Source organism: Rhamphochromis sp. 'chilingali', assembly GCF_963969265.1.
Source record: "Rhamphochromis sp. 'chilingali' genome assembly, chromosome: 1".
Taxonomy (NCBI): Eukaryota; Metazoa; Chordata; class Actinopteri; order Cichliformes; family Cichlidae; genus Rhamphochromis; species Rhamphochromis sp. 'chilingali'.
In genome coordinates, this window is record NC_137929.1 from 70,119,646 (window position 1) to 70,138,678 (window position 19,033).

The following is a 19,033-nucleotide window of genomic DNA, read 5'->3' on the forward strand; positions in this document are numbered from 1 at the left end:
GGCTTAGTTTATTTTTGTTATCATTGTTGTGAGGAGACCATAAAAAGCATTTGTATTTTCTGTTGTACAGTTATGGAGTTCTTGTTATGGATAAAAAGTCTTTTTTTGTTTCAAAATAGATGATAACTGTTCACTGATAGCTGCCAACATCTGCAAACAAATATAATTCTATAAAGTGGTTCTATATAATGTGTAACTGTTCATATAGAGCGTTATTAAATTTATTGCTAATGCAATCATATGGCACACTCACTTCTGAGGAAATTTTAAATGGTACTCGCCATCAGAAAGGTTGCTGACCCCTGGTTTAGATGAACTGTTGGACTTCCAGACCAGCAGGTTTAGGGAAGTCTTTATGGGGTCATACTCTGACCCCCCCCACACACACACACACGCCCCCTGATATAGAGCAAAATATCAAGAGTGCATTTCATCATTTGCTCGGTAGGTTGTGCTCTTGCATTTTGTTTGCTCGAATGTTGCCTGGATTCAGTGGGAACGTCATGGTAAGAGACAAGTGGAACCAAGATCGAGTCCATTTGCTTTTTGAAGTTTGCAAAGACTGCTAAATTGCACCAGTGGTAGTTCACTCTTTGCAACATAGTAGCTGTTCTAAACAGATTTTTCATTTTTATTTTTAGTATGTTATTTGCAATTGGTGTTTGTTCTGGGAAAGATATTGCAGACTGAGCAATAATGCATTACTTGCATTTCTCATGGGTTCTAATGGGGGCCTTTCTTAAAATGACTGGTCCCAGTAACAAAGGCGCTTGTCGACTCAGAAATCGAGAGAAAACCAACAACACACCCGGCAGAACATTATGTTATTTACACGGGTGCACATAAGTGGTCCGCATGTGCGCATTCGCTGTCAAAATAAAAGATGCGCACCAGATAAGAAGTTGCAGCGCGCGTTTGCGTCCATATAAAAGGCTGTTTTTGTCCGCTAGAGTGGGATTTTCACGGCACATTCCACACCACATCTGTGCGTTCATCATTTGTTTGAAGCCAGCTCACCTCCTGCAACCACTTTTCCGAGAATACGTGCTTCTTTTGTAGTTCGGACTCCTTCTGACATTTCTTTGGAGGTGGAGGAACACCAAAGTAATTGCTTAAAGGAGCTTCTTCGACATCTTTAAGAGTTCTAAACAAATGTCTGTCCTCCTCCAGAAAATCTTATGTACGCAAACACGCGTTGCAACTTCTTATCTTGTGCATGTTTTTTATTTTGACAGCGAATGCGCACCTGCGGACCACTTATGTGCAGCCCTGGTTATTTAGCTCGTCATATCGCAGCCACAGAAATTATTTTGTCCATGAAACCATAAAGCTGCACTTTCTTTTTGCCTTATAGTCTGATTTGTCATAACTTCTCCGTTTTGTGGTAAGCTTTTCTTTGGCTGTCACTTCTTCACCCTGACCTGTCTTATTTGGCTCAGCAGAACTAAAATATATATCGGTCTGTGAAGGTTCTCAGTCATCCAGGTCATCGTAGTCAAATATATATCCTGCTGCTTTTACACACAGACTCACATAAGCTCAGCGATTCTCTGCGCGATCAACCTCTCACATGTTTAAGCTGCGGGAGATTTCACTTGTCATGTTTGCATAGTAAGCTAACAATTAATAAGACGATGTCAGAGGAATTGGTGCGCAAATTATCATCACTCACAGATCAGTGCTGTCAGAGCGATTGCAAAGTGAAAGCAAAAAACAAGCGCAAATTCAAACGCGATTTCAATATGTCACATATTGACAGTGGCTCACCGATGCCAATGACATAATTACCCAGCTACATTTCTGAAAGAATGCAAAAGCATTGACATATATTTTTCCTTCCTACAATAGCCCGACGGGCAGGGAAGAGATAGATTTTGGTAGCCCGACTGGAAAAATCGCTAGCCCCAGGACGTCGGGCTAGCGATTTTGCGAGCCCTGGTATTAAAGAAACATTTTAATATGCCTATATTTGGTTTTAGTTACAATGAATTTGAATTAATTTTATGTGGTTCGTCTGACTCAGTTTGTAGTGTTACAGTTATAATAGAACCCAAGTTTAGATAAGATAATATGTCTACTGTTGATACTTTATTACCTTAATAACTGAATGAATGAGCAGAAGACTGAAACCAAGAACATTCAACAATCTAAAAGTAGAGACTCTAATGCTTGAAAGCTTTGGCATCTAAAGCCTCTCAAACATATTTGTGCCCTATACACTAAGACACATAGTCGAACCTTTTTGAACATTTATCCCACACTTAGAAAGGGACAGTAGATATTGTCAGCATGTCCTTTTGTTAATTCACTGAAAAAGGAAGAATTAGGCAGGGGAATCTTTTTAAAGGACTGCTTCTTTCAGGTCTAGGGACATAATGGAAGATTGATTATATGTCCTTCTGGGTTTGTTAGTAGCACAGAACTACTTTTACTCTTTGAATCTCACTTTATTGGTTATTATTCAAAATCTCAAAGAGATTGTTAAATCCAGTTTATTATACTTCCGGCGCCGCTCCGATCTGACCGAGTCCTTTTTTCTCTTTAATATATTTTTCTCTGTTGTTTTGTGTTTATCGTTTTTGTTTTTCTATTGTGGACTGCTGTCCCCACAATGGAGCTCAGAATTCTATGGACAATCGTGTTCTTTATTACATTTTTTACGGCATCTGTGTCCGGAGAGCTCGTGGAGGTCCGACCTCCCATTGTTTACAGCAGGGATCAGCTGTTAGCCCTCAGAGCCTCCGCTGCCCTGCCTACCGCCGAGCAAGCTAACATCCCCCGCGAGGTGAGGAGGAAGAGACGCGGTACTCGGGCCGGGACCGGACGTTGCAGTAAAGTTAGGAGGTACCGGCCAGCGATTCCATCTATTATTATGGGGAATGTGAGATCTCTCCCCAGTAAAGTAGACGAACTGGCGGCTCTTACCCAACATCAGAGGAGCTACAGGGAGTGCAGCCTGATGTGCTTCACAGAGTCGTGGCTAACTGCGCTAACTCCGGACTCACACGTAAACATGGATGGTTTTCATCTGATCCGGGCCGACAGAACAACGGAGAGTGGTCAGAAGAGAGGAGGGGGTCTGGCTGTGTTTGTGAACGATAGATGGTGTAACTCTGGGCATTTATCTATCAAAGAGACGCTATGCTGTAAGGACATTGAGCTGCTAGCAGTTAGCATGAGACCGTACTATCTACCGCGAGAGTTTACACACGTGATCATGATAGCTGTGTATGTCCCGCCCTCTGCTAGCGCTGCAGCAGCCTGTGAGGTCCTGCACACTGTAACCAGCAGACTCCAAACACAGCACCCTCAGGCCCTTTTCCTGATCTCTGGGGACTTTAATCACATCTCCCTGTCCTCCACTCTCCCCACCTTCACCCATGTTACCTGCCACACCAGAGACAATAAAACATTGGACTTATTGTATGCCAACACCAAGGAGGCATACAGCTCATCACCTCTCCCTCCCCTGGGGGCCTCAGATCACAATCTGGTTCATCTCCAGCCTGTGTATAAACCTCTAGTACACAGGGAACCAGTAGTGAAACGCACAGTAAGGAAATGGTCGGCAGAGACTGAAGAGGCCCTGAGGGACTGTTTCCGTTCTACTGTGTGGGAAACCTCTGCAGCCCCCTGGAGGATGACCTCAACAGCATCACAGACTGCATTACGGATTACATGAACTTCTGTGTGGACAACACCGTACCCATCATGAAGGTACGGTGTTTTTCTAACAACAAGCCATGGATAAATCCTGAAATAAAGGCTCTCCTCAAGGAGAAGAAGAGTCTTTAGATCTGGAGACAAACAGGAGCTGAGAGTTGTCCAGAAGAAGCTGAAATGGAAGATGAGGCAAGGAAAGGAAAACTACAGGAGGAAGATGGAAGAGCAGCTGCAACAGGACAACATCAGAGGGGTTTGGAACAGCCTGAAGACAATCTCAGGACAAAAACCAACCCCCCAGGCTGCAGGAGACTTGGGGTGGGTGAATGACCTAAATAAATATTTTAATAGGTTTGATCAACCACCCACCCCTCCCCCAGCATCGTCCCCCCCTGCTGCAATCTCCTTCATCTTCAGGGCCTGCCTGTCCTTCATCTCAGGACTTCACACCTCTCAGGTTCACAGCTCCCAGTCATTACACCCACCCCCGGCTTCTGTGGATTCCAACATACACACCCCTCCCCCGAAATCCACTCTTTCTATCTCAGCACTTCAAGTGAGGAACGAGCTTCGCAAGATCAAGGTGCAGAAGGCTGCAGGTCCAGATGACATCAGCTCCAGGCTCCTGAGGTGCTGCAGAGATGAACTGTGTGGCATCCTAGGTTATCAGTTCAACCTGAGCCTGTCACTGGGGAAAGTACCACAGCTGTGGAAGACCTCCTGTGTGGTACCGGTACCAAAGACCTCCCATCCCAAGGACCTCAGCAGCTACAGGCCAGTAGCCCTGACATCGCATCTGATGAAGACCCTCGAGAGGTTGGTTCTAAACCATCTGCGCCCCCTGGTGAGGTCTTCATTGGATCCGCTGCAGTTTGCTTACCAGCCTGGCATCGGGGTGGAGGACGCCATCATCTATCTCCTGCACCGAGCTCTGACTCACCTGGAGAAGCCTGGAAGCACTGTGAGGATCATGTTCTTTGATTTCTCCAGTGCTTTCAACACCATCCAGCCACGACTTCTGAGAGACAAGCTGGAGATATCGGGAGTGGACCACCACATGTCCCAGTGGATGCTGGACTACCTCACAGGACGCCCACAGTATGTGAGGACACAGGACTGTCTCTGACACGCTGGTCTGCAGTACGGGGGCCCCACATTGTGCTGGCACCCTCTACACTGCAGACTTCTCCATCAACTCCCCACGCTGCCACCTACAGAAGTTCTCTGACGACTCTGCCATAGTCGCCTCATCACAGGTGAGGACGACTCAGAGTACAGACAGTGGACTCTGGACTCTGTGGACTCGTGTCAGCAGAACCACCTGCTAACCAAGCCGGGAAAACCAAGGAGTTGGTGGTGGACTTCCGGAGACGCAGACCCACCACACTGACACCGGTGAACATCCAGGGAGTGGACATTGAGATAGTGGACTCTTATAGGTACCTGGGTGTTCACCTGAATAATAAACTGGACTGGAGCCACAACACAGGAAGGGTCAGAGCAGACTCCACCTGCTGAGGCGGCTGAGGTCATTTGGAGTCCAGGGAGCGCTTTTAAAGACCTTCTATGACTCTGTGGTGACATCTGTCATTTTTTACAGTGTTGTATGTTGGAGCAGCAGTTTATCAGCAGCTGAGAGGAAGAGGTTGGACAAACTCATCAGGAAGGCCAGCTCTGTTCTGGGATGCACCCTGGACCCAGTGCAGGTGGTGGGAGACAGAAGGACTCTGGCCAAAATAACATCTCTGATGGACAGAGTCTCCCAGCCCATGCATGTAAATGCTGCTGAACTGCAGAGCTGCTTCAGTGACAGACTGCTGCATCTAGATGCATGAAGGAGCGTTTCTGCAGGTCCTTCCTCCCTGCAGCTGTCAGACTGTACAACCTGAACTGCTCCCAACAAACACAGATGTTTACATCTGCACTGTAACTGCAATAAGTTAATTAACCGATTCACACTACAACCTGCTCTGCCTCTTATCTGTAGTTATTTTTATTTAATTTAATAACTGTACAGTACTCTGTATATAGTAACCATTGTCCTTAATGTAAATATGTAAGAAAAATTGTGTATGTTTCTGTCCTGTGTCCTGTTTGTTTGTATATGTGTCTTTTTGGCTGCTGTTAAACCCTAATTTCCCCTTGTGGGACAATTAAAGGATTATTCTATTCTATTCTAACACAGCCAGATAACAGTGATGAGTTCGTTGAAAATAAAATACAGTACCCGATTGTATTCAATGCATCCTTAATGTCATGCAAAGAATTTGAGCTTCGCAGGTTATTAATTATTTCCTTTAAAGTCGAGAATGACACAGGTTCAAAAGGTTGAAAAAACCATTGATTATTCGGAAAATGGGGCTTGATTTACTGCTGCAGAATGTGGGGCTCTTAACACTGAGATTTTATCTATAAAATGATTTAGAAATTTTTCGCATAGACCTGGGGAGGCCTCCCTCGAAACATCAGAGCAAGGATTAAAAACTGAGTTAAAGATTTTAAACAGAACTCGAGGATTGTGACTATTAGTTGCAGTTTGGCAGCCTGCCATAAGCCAAAGACTTTTTCTCATGGGATGTACCACTTTCAGATGGGTGATATAAAACAGTCCAACTGATAATAGGTTTAATTTCATAAATCCATGACTTTTCAACATCTTTGATGTCACCTGGTCAACTGTAAGTATGCAACCTTCTGGTTTCTGCTTTTTGTTGTGTATCTCTTTGGGCTGTGGCTGTACTTCAATCTACAGTTGATCTCAAACATGCTTTTCCATAATAAATACCAACAGGACAGTGTGCAATCAACTTATACTTTGACTCCTCAATGCACAAGGACCACCGTACCATAAACACTCTCTCTGTAAACAGCAAACAAGGTTACTGTAAAAATAATTTAAATGTTGGACATAAAATTACAAAGTGAGGCAAGTAACCATAATGTTATTACATATATATTGAACATAATTGTGTATAAAATCACCAAAATAATATTGCATCATACATTTATATTATGAACTACGCAATTTAAACGTGGCCAAAAATAAATAAATACGCGTGCCATAAACAGGTCATCAGTTATTAGAGAACAACTGTCAGGCTTCATCAGTATTTTAACATTGATTTAACATTTATTTAACACTTAGATTTCAGTCTTGAACCTTAATGAAGATTTGGATGAAAAATCAACATGAATTCAATTTCAGCTTTTCCCAAAAGTCTCTGTGATTTTTAAAGTTATCTCAGGGTTCAGTAGATTGTAGTTTAGAGACAGAGCAGGGCTGGAGATGATTCAGCCTCTCAGAGACTGATTATGGTCCATCTAAGCTCACAGCAGAAGGATGAGGCCATCACGGCTGCTCCACCCTTCACAGGAGGAACCCCGACTCCTCCTGGACTAAAGGTTTGAGCAGATCACCTCTGCAGTTCTTCATCTGTCCACCAGGTGTCCTCAGTGCACCTGCATTCGCAGATCACCTGACCATCTGAGTCACCTGACCGCCTGCTCCGTTTGTTTTGTTTTTTTAAAATCTTTCTTTTCCATCCATCTTCATCGGGCTCTGATCAAAATGAGTTTATTATAATGTCATTATTAATTTCTGTTTTCTATGTGTCTGTGTGTGTTTGTGGGCCTGGTGCCTCTGTCTGCCTGGACACCGATGACATCATGTGGTCCCTGTTCTGTGATTGGCTGATGTTTGTGTACGAGCTCGCAGACATTCAGAGAGTCACAGAGCTCCTGCTGATGATGATAAAGATGAAGGTGTGGGTGCTGCTCCTCGTCCTCTCTTCCGTCCTCTGTGTCTCTGCTGATGGTGAGTCTCTAAATCACTCATTAACTCTGTTTTAATGAACTTATTAAAAATACTAGTGAGCAAATGAACTCTGTCAGAAGTCCGAAACAGAAGAGACGAGCACGCGCACACATTTATCACGTGATCGTTAAACTTCACCAGCTGATTACTGGGACACTGTTTGTCTAAATATGAGCTTGTTCACAACACAGACACTCTTCCCCAGTCTGACAAAAAAAATCAGAAAAACACACATTTTTAACAACATACGTGTTGTTTGACTAATAGTTTAAAAAAAAGAGATTGTAATGAACTCTATATTTGAGGATTAAAGCATCAGGCTGACGGTTCCTGTGTGACTCACATTTGCTGACAGTCAGCACTGAATAACAGACACTGAATAAGCTCTCTGTTCTCCTCAGGTCTCTACGAGATGAACTCCATCAGCGGCTGTTCAGACACTGTTGGAGAGGATGTGCTGATACTGGATGATGAGGTGGTCTGGTACGCAGACTTCAACAAACAGACAGGTGTTGATTCTCTGCCAGCCTTTGCAGATCATCCACACTGGCAGGAAGGAATGTATGAAGAAGCTGTGGCTAATCAACAGATCTGCAGACAAAACCTGAAGGTGGCTCGTTCAGCTATGAAGGACTTCCCCAAAGAACTCGGTAAACATAACTCATCAACCACACAGTCCACATGTAAAGAACAGAAGCACGTTTCCAGCTTGGGAGTAAATCCTGTAAATATTTCACTCTGTTAAAGTGATAAAAAACAACAACAAGAGCTTTATGGCAGATAACTCGCAGAGATCCAGTTGTGACAGGCTGACAGGTTAGCTCAGCTTTGCTGTCATTATCCTGACACTCAGGTGTACAGTATGTAGTTGGCTCACTCTAGTTTTAAATAACATGTGATGCAAACAACAGAATAATGGTGTTATCCTGAGGTTAATCCAAGCTCACAAAGTGTCTGTATTCACCAGATTACAGATATAAACTAGAACAAAAACACACAAAGATAATCCAAATTTGGTGAGTTAGTGTTATCTTAAAAAAACAGCAACGTGTGTGAAATGATTGTTGAGAAATCTCCAAGTATTGTGAAGAAACAGAAAATATTTTCTAAGTTCATCTTCCTGAGTTAACTTCAGTAATTAGTTCCTGCAAACTATTAATGCGTTTTTTTGAGAAAGACATGAACAAACCTGAGTGGCCTTGCAAGTCGGTTCCTATCAGTCACTTATGTTATGACAGCCCCGTCTAGATCGTGGGACTCGTTAACCAGGGATGGTTTTAGAAGCCCAGACTGCAGGTTTCAGGGGAAGATTTTACTTGCTAGAGCAACCAGTTAGATCTATTTGGACTTAAATACATTTATACTCAGATTCACACCTTTATTGTTTCACAAAAAGTTAGAAAGGGAAGTTTAGACACAGTTTAGACTTTAACAGCACATTAAAAAAATAATAATCAATTCTAATTACTTAATTAACCCACTCTGAACTAATGGTGATGTTGTTCCTAGCTTTGGAGGAGAGAGGTTGGTGGTGAGATAGGCCCTTCCAGTAGTGTAGGTTTGTTCCACCTCAGTGCTCTGTGTTATTGAAAATAATAAGGAAGCTACGATTCACAGGGAGAACCTTAAAAGGCTTAAGAATCTGCAGTCCGCCTGGTAAATGATGGACGCCCAAATCCTTCTCAGAATCATAATCCAACACAGCGATGATGATGAGCAGAAATAGACGACATCATTCTGCTAAGACGTTGATCAGACTCATGTCTTTGATTAAGAACAAAGATGATCTACTTACTAGCAGCTCTCTTTAGCACTCTTATGTTTATGACAAAAGAATTTCTCTCTGCCTCGGTAAAGTTCTTCTTCTCTTGTCCTATCTTATCTTAGTTTATCTTATCTTATCTTATGCTATGGAAATATTATGCTTCCTATGAAATGAAATAGGGAACCTACAGTATGTATTTCCACTTCATCACATGACATGAAAACAACAAAAAAAATCTGTTCTTGCACATTTGTGTTTTTTCCATTTTCTCTAGAAACTGGAGTTCAGCAGCAGAAGCTTCTGTTTCGTTCACAGTTTTTCGTTTTCTCGTGTTATTGAGTGCAGCCTGTCGCGTGGTGTTGTGAGCAAACTGTATGTGTTTGTGCACAGATGCTCCTGACAGTGTGGAAATCTACACTATAGTAAATGTGGAGATTGGAGTCCAGAACACTCTGATCTGTCATGTGACTGGTTTCTATCCTGCTCCCGTTAACGTCACCTGGAGCAAGAACACAAAGAAAGTGGTTGAAGGAACCAGCATCACTGTTCCCTTATCCAACAAGGATGGTTCCTTCAGCCAGACGTCCAAACTGGACTTTGTTCCAAAGGGAGGAGATTTGTACGCCTGCACAGTGGAACATGTGGCCCTGACCCAACCAGTTACCAAAATCTATGGTGAGTATATCAGGTTCAGTTTATTATAAAATGTACCAACAACAGTAATCACAAGGTGAGTTATATTCTAAGGCAAAGGCTGCATGTGTGCAAAGCAATGGAAGTGTGTTCAATGATCTCTAATAATATGATCTGAAATAAAAAAACAAGCAGAAAGTGTTGGTCCCAGCACAAAGACTGACTGTTTACAGATGTGAAGGTCCACGTCTCTCTCTGTCTCTGCAGAGGTGGAGGACGTTGAATCCATTCTGGGACCTGCAATATTTTGTGGAGTGGGTCTGACTGTCGGTGTCCTCGGCGTGGCAGCAGGAATCTATCTCTTCATCCGAGGAAGAAAGTGATGCTGATCGGTTGATGCTAATGTTTTAATAAATTCTGAGGTAGACACCATCCTCTGATGAACTGATTTTTATATGATTCATTACAAATGAAACATCTGGAGGAAAACTGTGGCAGCTGGTCCGAATGATCTCAGACCCTCCTCATCCTCACTGGGACTGATTATTGATGTGAAACGGAGAGTTTCACATCAATAAAGATTTACTGAGGAAACGTTGATTTCAGTGTGTTTCTGAATGTTTCTGTTGTGGAACGGTCTCATGCTGTATTTGGTGAGCTGATTTTTCTTGTGTGCAGAATGAAGATGAAGCTCGTGACCTTTTAAAATAACTAAATAATTAAAATAACTGAATGTTTCTTTTTGATATTAAATTCATTCTTTTTATGGAGCAGCAAAACTGAAAAACAAATAAAAATCTGGTTAAAAGAAAGGCTAAAAAAACTCAGGCCTTATCAGACTTCTATTTCCATTAATTGTTTCAAAGGTCTTGCACGGGAACCTGAACAAATTAAACCTGATTACATTTTAAGAAAAGACTCAAACAGGTCACTGACTGAGTCGAACCACATGGTGAGGGCGTTCTGAGGCAAACTTCCACAGAAAGGATGAATTCAACACAAGTTAACCTTAAATCCCACTTTGATTAACAAACACCGTGACAATAAACAGTGGGGACATTTTTCTTTAATTTTGTATTATAAATTCCGTCTTTGTCTCTTCTTAGCATGTTGTGATGTACTCAGCGTTAGCATTAATGCTGAGATGTATTTTAGAAAAAATGCAGAACAAAAGCAAATTAAGATCAACAACAAAAAGGAACAAAGTCGGCGATGTTAGCTCACAGACTAAAAGCTGAGTAGCTACCAGTGTGGGTGTTAATAACTCAAACATTTATTTTGATATATTGATAACATGTGATTGCACAGGCTTTAGTGTAAGATGTTCTCAGCTTCCACAACCACCAGTCAGGCTGCAAAGACTCCCTGATTTGGTCGGTCAGATACTGAACAGTCCTATTGTTGACTTCACTTAGGGCTCAGAATGAAGCCTCCAGACTCCAAACTACTGGCTTCTTTCAGTCACCTTCAGGCCGCGACACACTTAATATTGTGTTTTTTTAAATCCATCAAAGTCTTGTGTCACTTCCTTCTAAAAGAAACTGCTTGCTGATCATCTTCTCTGCTCTTCCTCCTCCGTCCTCTCTTTCTTACATCTTTGTCACATTATTACTAGTTTCTCTCCCTGGAAATAAAGTAAGTGTACCTTTAGCCAACAGGACGAACTGAAACTGCATAAACACTGTGTGTGTATTTATTGATCTGTTAAAAAGTTTCATCTGAAACTACATGCCATAAAAATGTTTACCCTCTCTACACTTGTTTGGAGCAAGTTAGATGCTGAGTATTGTCTCCATCACGTATGTGAACCATGAACACGTGACTAAGATGAGAAGTGAAAGAATGTGCTGAGGGTGTAAACTGTGAGCTGCGGGATGTTTGGGCGCTCTCTGGCTGACGCACACAAAAGGAAAGAAAAAAGTTTTTATTTTTTTTATTTTTTTTTATCTAGACTTCATAATATGTTTGAAGTCAGTCATTCCATTATTTATAAGTTAAATAAATGATCAGATTTTGGTCTTTTTCGGTATTTCAGAGGAAGTCTGTTCGAGTTAGAGCATTTCCAGCTGAATAAATTAAAGCTCATTTCCTGGTTTCCTGTCACAGATTTCTTCCTGGCAACAGATGATGCTGCAGATCATGTGACATGCCCTCTGGTTTTTAGCACTGTGTTCAGTCAGACTGTCAGAGTTTGTCAGGAGAACTCAACATGGATTCATATTTTCTCTGCGTCAGCCTCTTCTTCATCATCCTCCGCAGAGCAGGTATTACACATACACTCATCAACATTCAATCAATACACTCACATGTATGTTCAAAGAGTCTAAATGCATCAGAGATTATTAAATGAACGTGACATATGAGCTGGGATGAGCTTTTTGTCCTTAACCTGTGATGATCCTCCTCTTCCTCTCAGAGCTGGTTCCATTTCTTCAGTGATTGTTTAGATCACTTGTTTTCATCAGCTGACAGAGTCAAATGAGATCAAACACAAACATCAACTGGCTACTTTGTTTACCTTTTTCACTTCTTCACATTAACCTCCTGGGACCTGTTCTATCAAAATTTTAAATGAATATCCTCATAGTTGGCTCTGATTTTCCATAAAAACAAAAATAAAGTAAAATCAAAATCTGGTAATTCTTTGTTTTTACAGTCATCGGGCACCAATCAGCACAAATATCAAAGAGAAATTAAAAATGCATGTTGTGGAAGAGTTCGGGTCTGAGGAGGTTAATAATGAATACACCAATCATCAGTCACTGAAAGTAACTGTTGGCCTCAGTGTTCGTACAGTTTACTGGACATAAACATTATCATTTGTTATGATATAATATTTGTTTTGCACAGTTTTTCAATATATCACTTATAATTTCTATTTTGTTTTTAGTGGATGACGTCCATTATGAAATGTATGAAGTGATATGTGTAATATTGTGATACACTGATTTGCAAACTTTTACACTGGATGTTCTTCCTGACAGAGAGCTGTGTGTCCTCCTGGTCTCAAACCAGACACAGCCTGTACAAATGTGCAAACCACAGCAATATTATACCATATCATGTGTTTATACAGCACAACTGTACTAAATCATTAGCAGTCCCCATAGGGGGTCATGTGATTGTTGGAGTTTACTGTCTAACGTTTAACATTGTTTAACATTGAGTGTTTACAATGTAAAGCACCTTAGCAGACTGCTGTTGTGAGATGGCACTATATAAATAAAAGTGACATATTGTACTTGAAGTGATGTAACAGTGATGATGTTGCTGTTGTGGGGCTCCAACAGTAGCTGTGTGTAACTCCTGACAGTAGAGATGTGTGTGTGGGGGGGACCAGCTCAGCCTGAGTGACTCTCTGATCTTTGTGTTTCAGATGGATACGAGTATTACACTTCATCCCGCTGCCTGTTTAACTCCACTGAGCTGCGGGACATAGAGTACATCAGATCTTACTATTACAACAGGATAGAGTATGTCAGGTTTGACAGCAGTGTGGGGAAGTTTGTTGGATACACCGAGTACGGTGTGAAGGAGGCAGAGTACTTTAACAAGGATCCTGGACAGCTCGCCTCAATGAGAGCTCAGAAGGAGACGTACTGCACACCAAACATTGACCTCTGGTACCGAAGTGTTCTGACAAAATCAGGTGAGTCAGTGTTTCTGTGGCATCATCGGATCATCGTATAAACATCATCACACTGATGCATCATCAACACAACTCCTGACTGGACCTTCTGCACAGTTTACAGTAACACTGCTGAAGGTTTATAATGTGGCACGTTCAATAAAGCTACACCATCTCTGCAGACACCGGAGTGTCTGTGGTTTGCGGCGTCCTGCTTTAGTTTGTTGCAAAATTTACCAAAGTCATTTTCATGTTCCAGCGAAACCATTTGTCAGACTTCACTGGACGAAGCCTCCCATTGATCATCATCCTGCCATATTGGCTTGCAGCGTCTACGACTTCTACCCCAAATATATCAAAGTGAGCTGGTTGAGAAACGGACAGGAAGTAACCTCTAACACCACAACAACTGATGAGCTTCCAGATGCTGATTGGTTCTACCAGACCCACTCCTACTTGGAGTACACACCCAGGTGAGTCTAGTTTGGGCCTGCTAACAGGACTTGCTGATTCTATTTATTCTTGTAAGTTTTTAATGTTTTCTGTCACCTGCTTATTTTTTCCCTGATGCTGTGGAGCTTCTTCAGGCTCATGTCTACGTTCTCCAGGATAGTTCAAGCGTCAGCACAGATCACCTTCCGTATTCATTTTTTCAATAAAACAGCTCTGGTCTGATCCTTGGGCGCCCTCGACTTATTTAGCTCAGTCTGGTCTGTGTCTCCAGCTCACTGACTTTCGTTTGAATAACATGAAAATGATCCACAGATGCAGATGTTCACAGCTCAGCCTGTGAAACCTCTTCCCTCTTTTCCTTCCTCATTCCTGCTACAACTAAATTCACCCAAAGTTCCCATTTCTTCTGAGCCAAGTGGTTTCAGCAGGAACTGTCTGAATTCAGCAGAGCAAAAAATAGGAAGTACCCAAGATTGTTTTTAACAAAGCAATAAACATGTCATGACAATTTCTTTGTTTTCACTTAGTGAATATGAACATTTCCCTACATTACCGTTGCATGTGTTGATGTGTCATGTAATAAATTTCAGAGAATTCCTCAAACTGAGCCTGTGATGGACTTGAGCTAAAACATCATGAACCTCCTGTTCTATAGGACCAGTGCTAAAGACTAAGCCTTTACACCTGGATGACGGAGATAGTCGCGTGCTTGGAACACATTTCTACAAGATGTGAAATGATCAAATGAACAAATCTTATGATTCCATAAAAAGCATTGAGTCTCCAGGTTCAAAATAATTGTGCAGCCATGCCAACTAAACCTTCCTTTTGTTACTTCGGAGTGCTACAGCAGGAAATAGAATTAGGCTGGATAACGAAAAGTCACGAATTGTAGTTCAGTGTGAGAGTCAGTGATGTTGGTTTGTGTTGTAGGTCTGGAGAGAAGATCTCCTGTATGGTGGAGCACGCCAGCCTGGAGAGACCTCTGGTTACTGACTGGGGTAAATACCTGTCTGTATCTACACACCTGTACACACCTGTTTGTCTGTCCACCTGTGTGACTCTCACCTATGTGTCCTCAGTCCCGTCCATGTCTGAATCCAAGAAATTGATGATCGTTGGAGCCTTTGGGCTGATCCTGGGTCTGCTCTTTTTCCTGGCTGGAGTCATCTACACAAGGATGTGCAGCAGAGGTCAGAGCAGCACTCACACCAAACTGAAGCCAGTTCGTACCACAACATATGAGTTGGATGTTCATCAGCAGGATGATTTAAATCACAAACAGAGCATGAAAATTAGAATGATTAAGGGTCAGAGTTCAGAATCTCTCCTCTCTCTCTGATGTCCTTGGAGATTGTAGTAATAGTGGGGCCCCACAGGGCCCTGTAAGAGGACCTTTGTTTTTAAATCTGATATGTGAGAAATTTCCACATGAATCAGGCTAAAGGTCAGTTAAATATTAAAGATACTTACATTTATGTCTTATTCTGCCAGCAGACACTGATTAATAACTCAATATAACCACAGATAAATCTGCGGTTCTCTCCGCTGTGTCACACCACAAACACGTCAGCAAAGAATTTCCAAGTTTACAATGTTTGAAATCTCACAAACCCGTGGAAAATATTGCCTGCAGAAAAGGAAAGAGGATCCATGACTTCCAGAAGCTGATGGCCCTTCTAAAGGGTTTGTTCAGAGTCAGGATAACTTGAGCTAAGGGATGGTTGGATTGCTTGGATCAGTTAGATCGTTGAGTTTCTTTCTCTAATGACAGTTTCTGCCTCTCGGTCATGAAAGAAGTATGGCGTCTCCCCACCAGGCTAGCAGGGTGCAAATCCAAGTTTGTGAATGTGGTAACTCGAGAAGGAGGCGAAATACGAGTTTATAGTATTTCGCCTCCTATAGTATAAAACCTCGGCCCAGTTTGAATCCAAGCGTTTCACTGATCACTTAGGATCTTCACATTTGTACCATAGGTGCATATACCAGGAAGGTGAGGAGTAGCTGTGGTGCCTGCCAGTATTACTTTACCAAAGCCAAAGTCTGAGCAGCATGAAACATTAGAACTGTGGCGTGTATCAGTTCAGCCTGAGTCGTCACTCTTTGACCTTTGACCCTTGCTCTCACTGTTACAGATGGATATACACCTTTGGCTCACAAGTTCAGTGAGAAGCAGCCAGAGGACTGGAACAAAGATGCTGCAGCTCTGAGCTTGTGGAGACCTCAGAAGGAGATGTTCTTCAAACCCGACTCTGAGCTCTGCTTCGCAAATGTTCTGCCTAAGTCAGGTGACGCACTGTTTCTGTGACATCATCAGATCATCACATGACAGCTCAGGTCCTCACTGATTAATCAGCTCCTGAATGAACACCTGCACACTGTGACAGTTTCATCTTTGTGTTGCAGTAAAGCAGAGCCTGCTGGTTAGCTTTGCCACATGGGAAAATATTAGAGAAGTCATTACGTCATTTAGCACCAGACGGGGAGCAACAGCTGACAGCAGCTAGCAGCAGCTTTCGGTACAGCCAACAGTGTGGGTTGAGGGTGCCAGGCGTCTCTGGATTTGGTGCATTTCTTACTGTATTATGATTGCTGTTGAGACCCGTGCTGTCAGCTATACTTGTTACTGTAGTTATTTGTTTACCAGAACATTTAAAAGTGCTTAATAATCATGTTTTGTTCTTTTTCTCTGGTGTTAACGCTAGGCCCTGGCTGTGTGTGATATACCAACTGCCTGGTTTCCACATCCTTCATATAAACGCTCATAGCTCGCTGCCTAAGATGGATATACTTAGAGTCTGGGCCTGTTCAAGTAGTGCTGACATAACTGTCGTATCTGAAAGTCAGTTATCTAATTTTATAGTGATTAAAGACGTGGCAGTTGGTGGATTTAACGTTCATCACTCTGCTGTCCGAGAAAAGGCGGTGGTGTGGGGGTTAATGTAAAAGTCTGTGTTCAGGTCTTGTAGTGTAGTTGGGCTTCTTCTTGTTGCTACCACACCATCCAGCTCTCCTGGATTTCAGTGATATAATTATTGTCTCTGCTCATTCTCTCCATCTGTTGGAGTCTGTTTATCACATAGCACAGATCTAGCACACCACTGTACTTTATACTCTCTGGTTGACTGGTCCTCATGGGCCTTATGCAGGATTCAGTTCATACAGAACTGCATAGAGCATAATGCACGACTTGCAGGTCTCTTAGTTAACTTTACTTACAGACTTTAAAAGACGTATAAATGACTCATCAGTGGAAACATTAGACCATTTTAGTTATAAGACTATTTTTTTATTGTAGTCATTTTAATATGTTTGTCTGAAGCAGGTCTCTTTATAAATGAGACATCATGTATCAGTGGGACAACCTGTGTAAATAAAGCTTAAATAAGATAAATTATAATTCCAGATTAAGAGTGAAACGTTGAAAAGCTGTGTGAGGGAGCCACACAGCGAGGGAGGGATGCAGGAAACTGTGATGGTTTAAATTGTCATTATTATGTTTCAGTGATGCCGCTGATTGGTGTTCATGCCATGACGCCCCCTGGTGGTCATCATCCTGCCACGCTGCTCTACAAAGTCTACGACTTCTACCCCAAAAAGGTCGCTTCTGCTAAAGCGATAAAAGCAGCCGATTTGCTTGAGAAGACTTTACCAGATGAGCTGGAGCCCAGGTGAGTCCACAGCTCTGAGTGCAGGAACAAAGGATGAGGAGCAGATAGTTTATAAAGACACACTCGGGCTGCAGGGTGGCTTTATTTAAACCAGAAGATGAAACTGCCAGAAACATTGAGGGCTGGATCTCTGTGTGTAACCACACGTGTGCCTGCATGGTGAGCTCCTGTATGAATGAAACACCAGTTTACATCAGGCTCAGTGTCAGGATTGTGATGTGGATGAGTCATTCTGGGCTTTTAATTGCAACAGTTTGTTTTTAATACAACTGCTTCTACATATTAGCTTTGGGCACATTCACAGTTTATAAAAGTGCACTGAGATTTTTATAAACTGTGATAACTGTGAAAGAGAGCAGACAGGACTAAGAGACAGAAACAGGACTGCTGGATGAGCTACACTCACTATGAGCAGAGACAGAGCGATGCTGTATCATCATTAGCTAAGCTCAGTACGAGTCATCTGTCTCAGCTGACATTCTTCAGTTTCTTCTTTGCTTTTAATAGAAAATGTTTCTGATTCTGAGCCAAAAAGTTAAAGATCATTCCTGTGGAAAAAAAACCCTGTTTTTTGAAAGCCTAAAAAAATACAGGAAAGCAGGTCACACATATTTATCTACAAATTAATGACACAAGATGAGAGCCGGGGCCCCTCAGCCCCCCCAAACCATATATGATTTGAATCTGATGCTACAAACACAGCAGATAAAGCCAGCACCTGCTCCTGCTGGCGCACACCAGCGTTGGTTAAAGCAGTACAGGTTTGTACAGCTCCTGGTTCAAAGCAGTCAAACCTGGTCTAACAATGTTTTCTCTGTCTGTGCCCCAGGACTGATGCTGGTTCCCAGTAGCTGCTGGAAGCTCTGTGTTTGATCCAGGCTCTTTGAGTCAGGCTGAATGTGGACTGTGGTGGATCTGCTGGAGTGTGTGTGTGTGCAGAGTATTCTTAGAGTCTTTACACCTGTCTGACAGCAGGAGCCAACCAGGTGAGCTTCTTCCTGATGGACCTGAGCTGGAGGAAAGCCAGGTGTGTGCTGGGAAACTGAATCTTTTATTGCTTTGTTTGGCTGTCAGGCTGGAGGGGGCGGAGCTCTGTGGGTGTTTGTGTGTGTGGGACCTTCCAGTGTTAACAAACGCACACGCACATAGAGATGAACCCAGACTCAGACACTGTCAGCTGTTTGCTGGATTTTACTTCCTCATTCTTTTCTCAATAAATCTGTTTCCACAGTCATGTGATCAGTTTCTTCTTTCAAACCCTGTAATGACAGAGAGCCGTTTAGGCTCTGCAGTGTGGGCGTGTGTTTACTTTGCTGTTAATAAAGTTAAGCAGATCAAACAGACAGCACACACTGACCTCTCACCTCTGTGAGCAGCCAATCACAGCAGGCCGAGGACTAAAAAAA

General features: G+C 42.5%; 1 protein-coding gene and 1 pseudogene across 2 annotated transcripts; both read left to right on the forward strand.

Annotated features, from left to right (window-relative positions):
• Positions 1–7,407: 7,407 nt before the first annotated feature.
• On the forward strand, positions 7,408–10,258 carry LOC308396678 (H-2 class II histocompatibility antigen, A-U alpha chain-like; the record flags this gene model as incomplete). The annotated part of the gene is made up of 4 exons (XM_080882184.1): positions 7,408–7,477; positions 7,879–8,127; positions 9,633–9,917; positions 10,143–10,258. The coding sequence occupies 4 exons, from the start codon at positions 7,408–7,410 to the stop codon at positions 10,256–10,258; spliced, it is 720 nt and encodes a 239-aa protein (XP_080738310.1).
• Positions 10,259–11,836: 1,578 nt separating this feature from the next.
• Positions 11,837–18,478, forward strand: LOC308396472 (H-2 class II histocompatibility antigen, A beta chain-like; annotated as a pseudogene). Its single transcript has 8 exons — positions 11,837–12,139; positions 13,252–13,524; positions 13,763–13,976; positions 14,890–14,957; positions 15,039–15,149; positions 16,092–16,244; positions 17,462–17,627; positions 18,457–18,478. The product of its transcript is annotated as an H-2 class II histocompatibility antigen, A beta chain-like (transcript).
• The last annotated feature ends 555 nt before the right edge of the window (positions 18,479–19,033 follow it).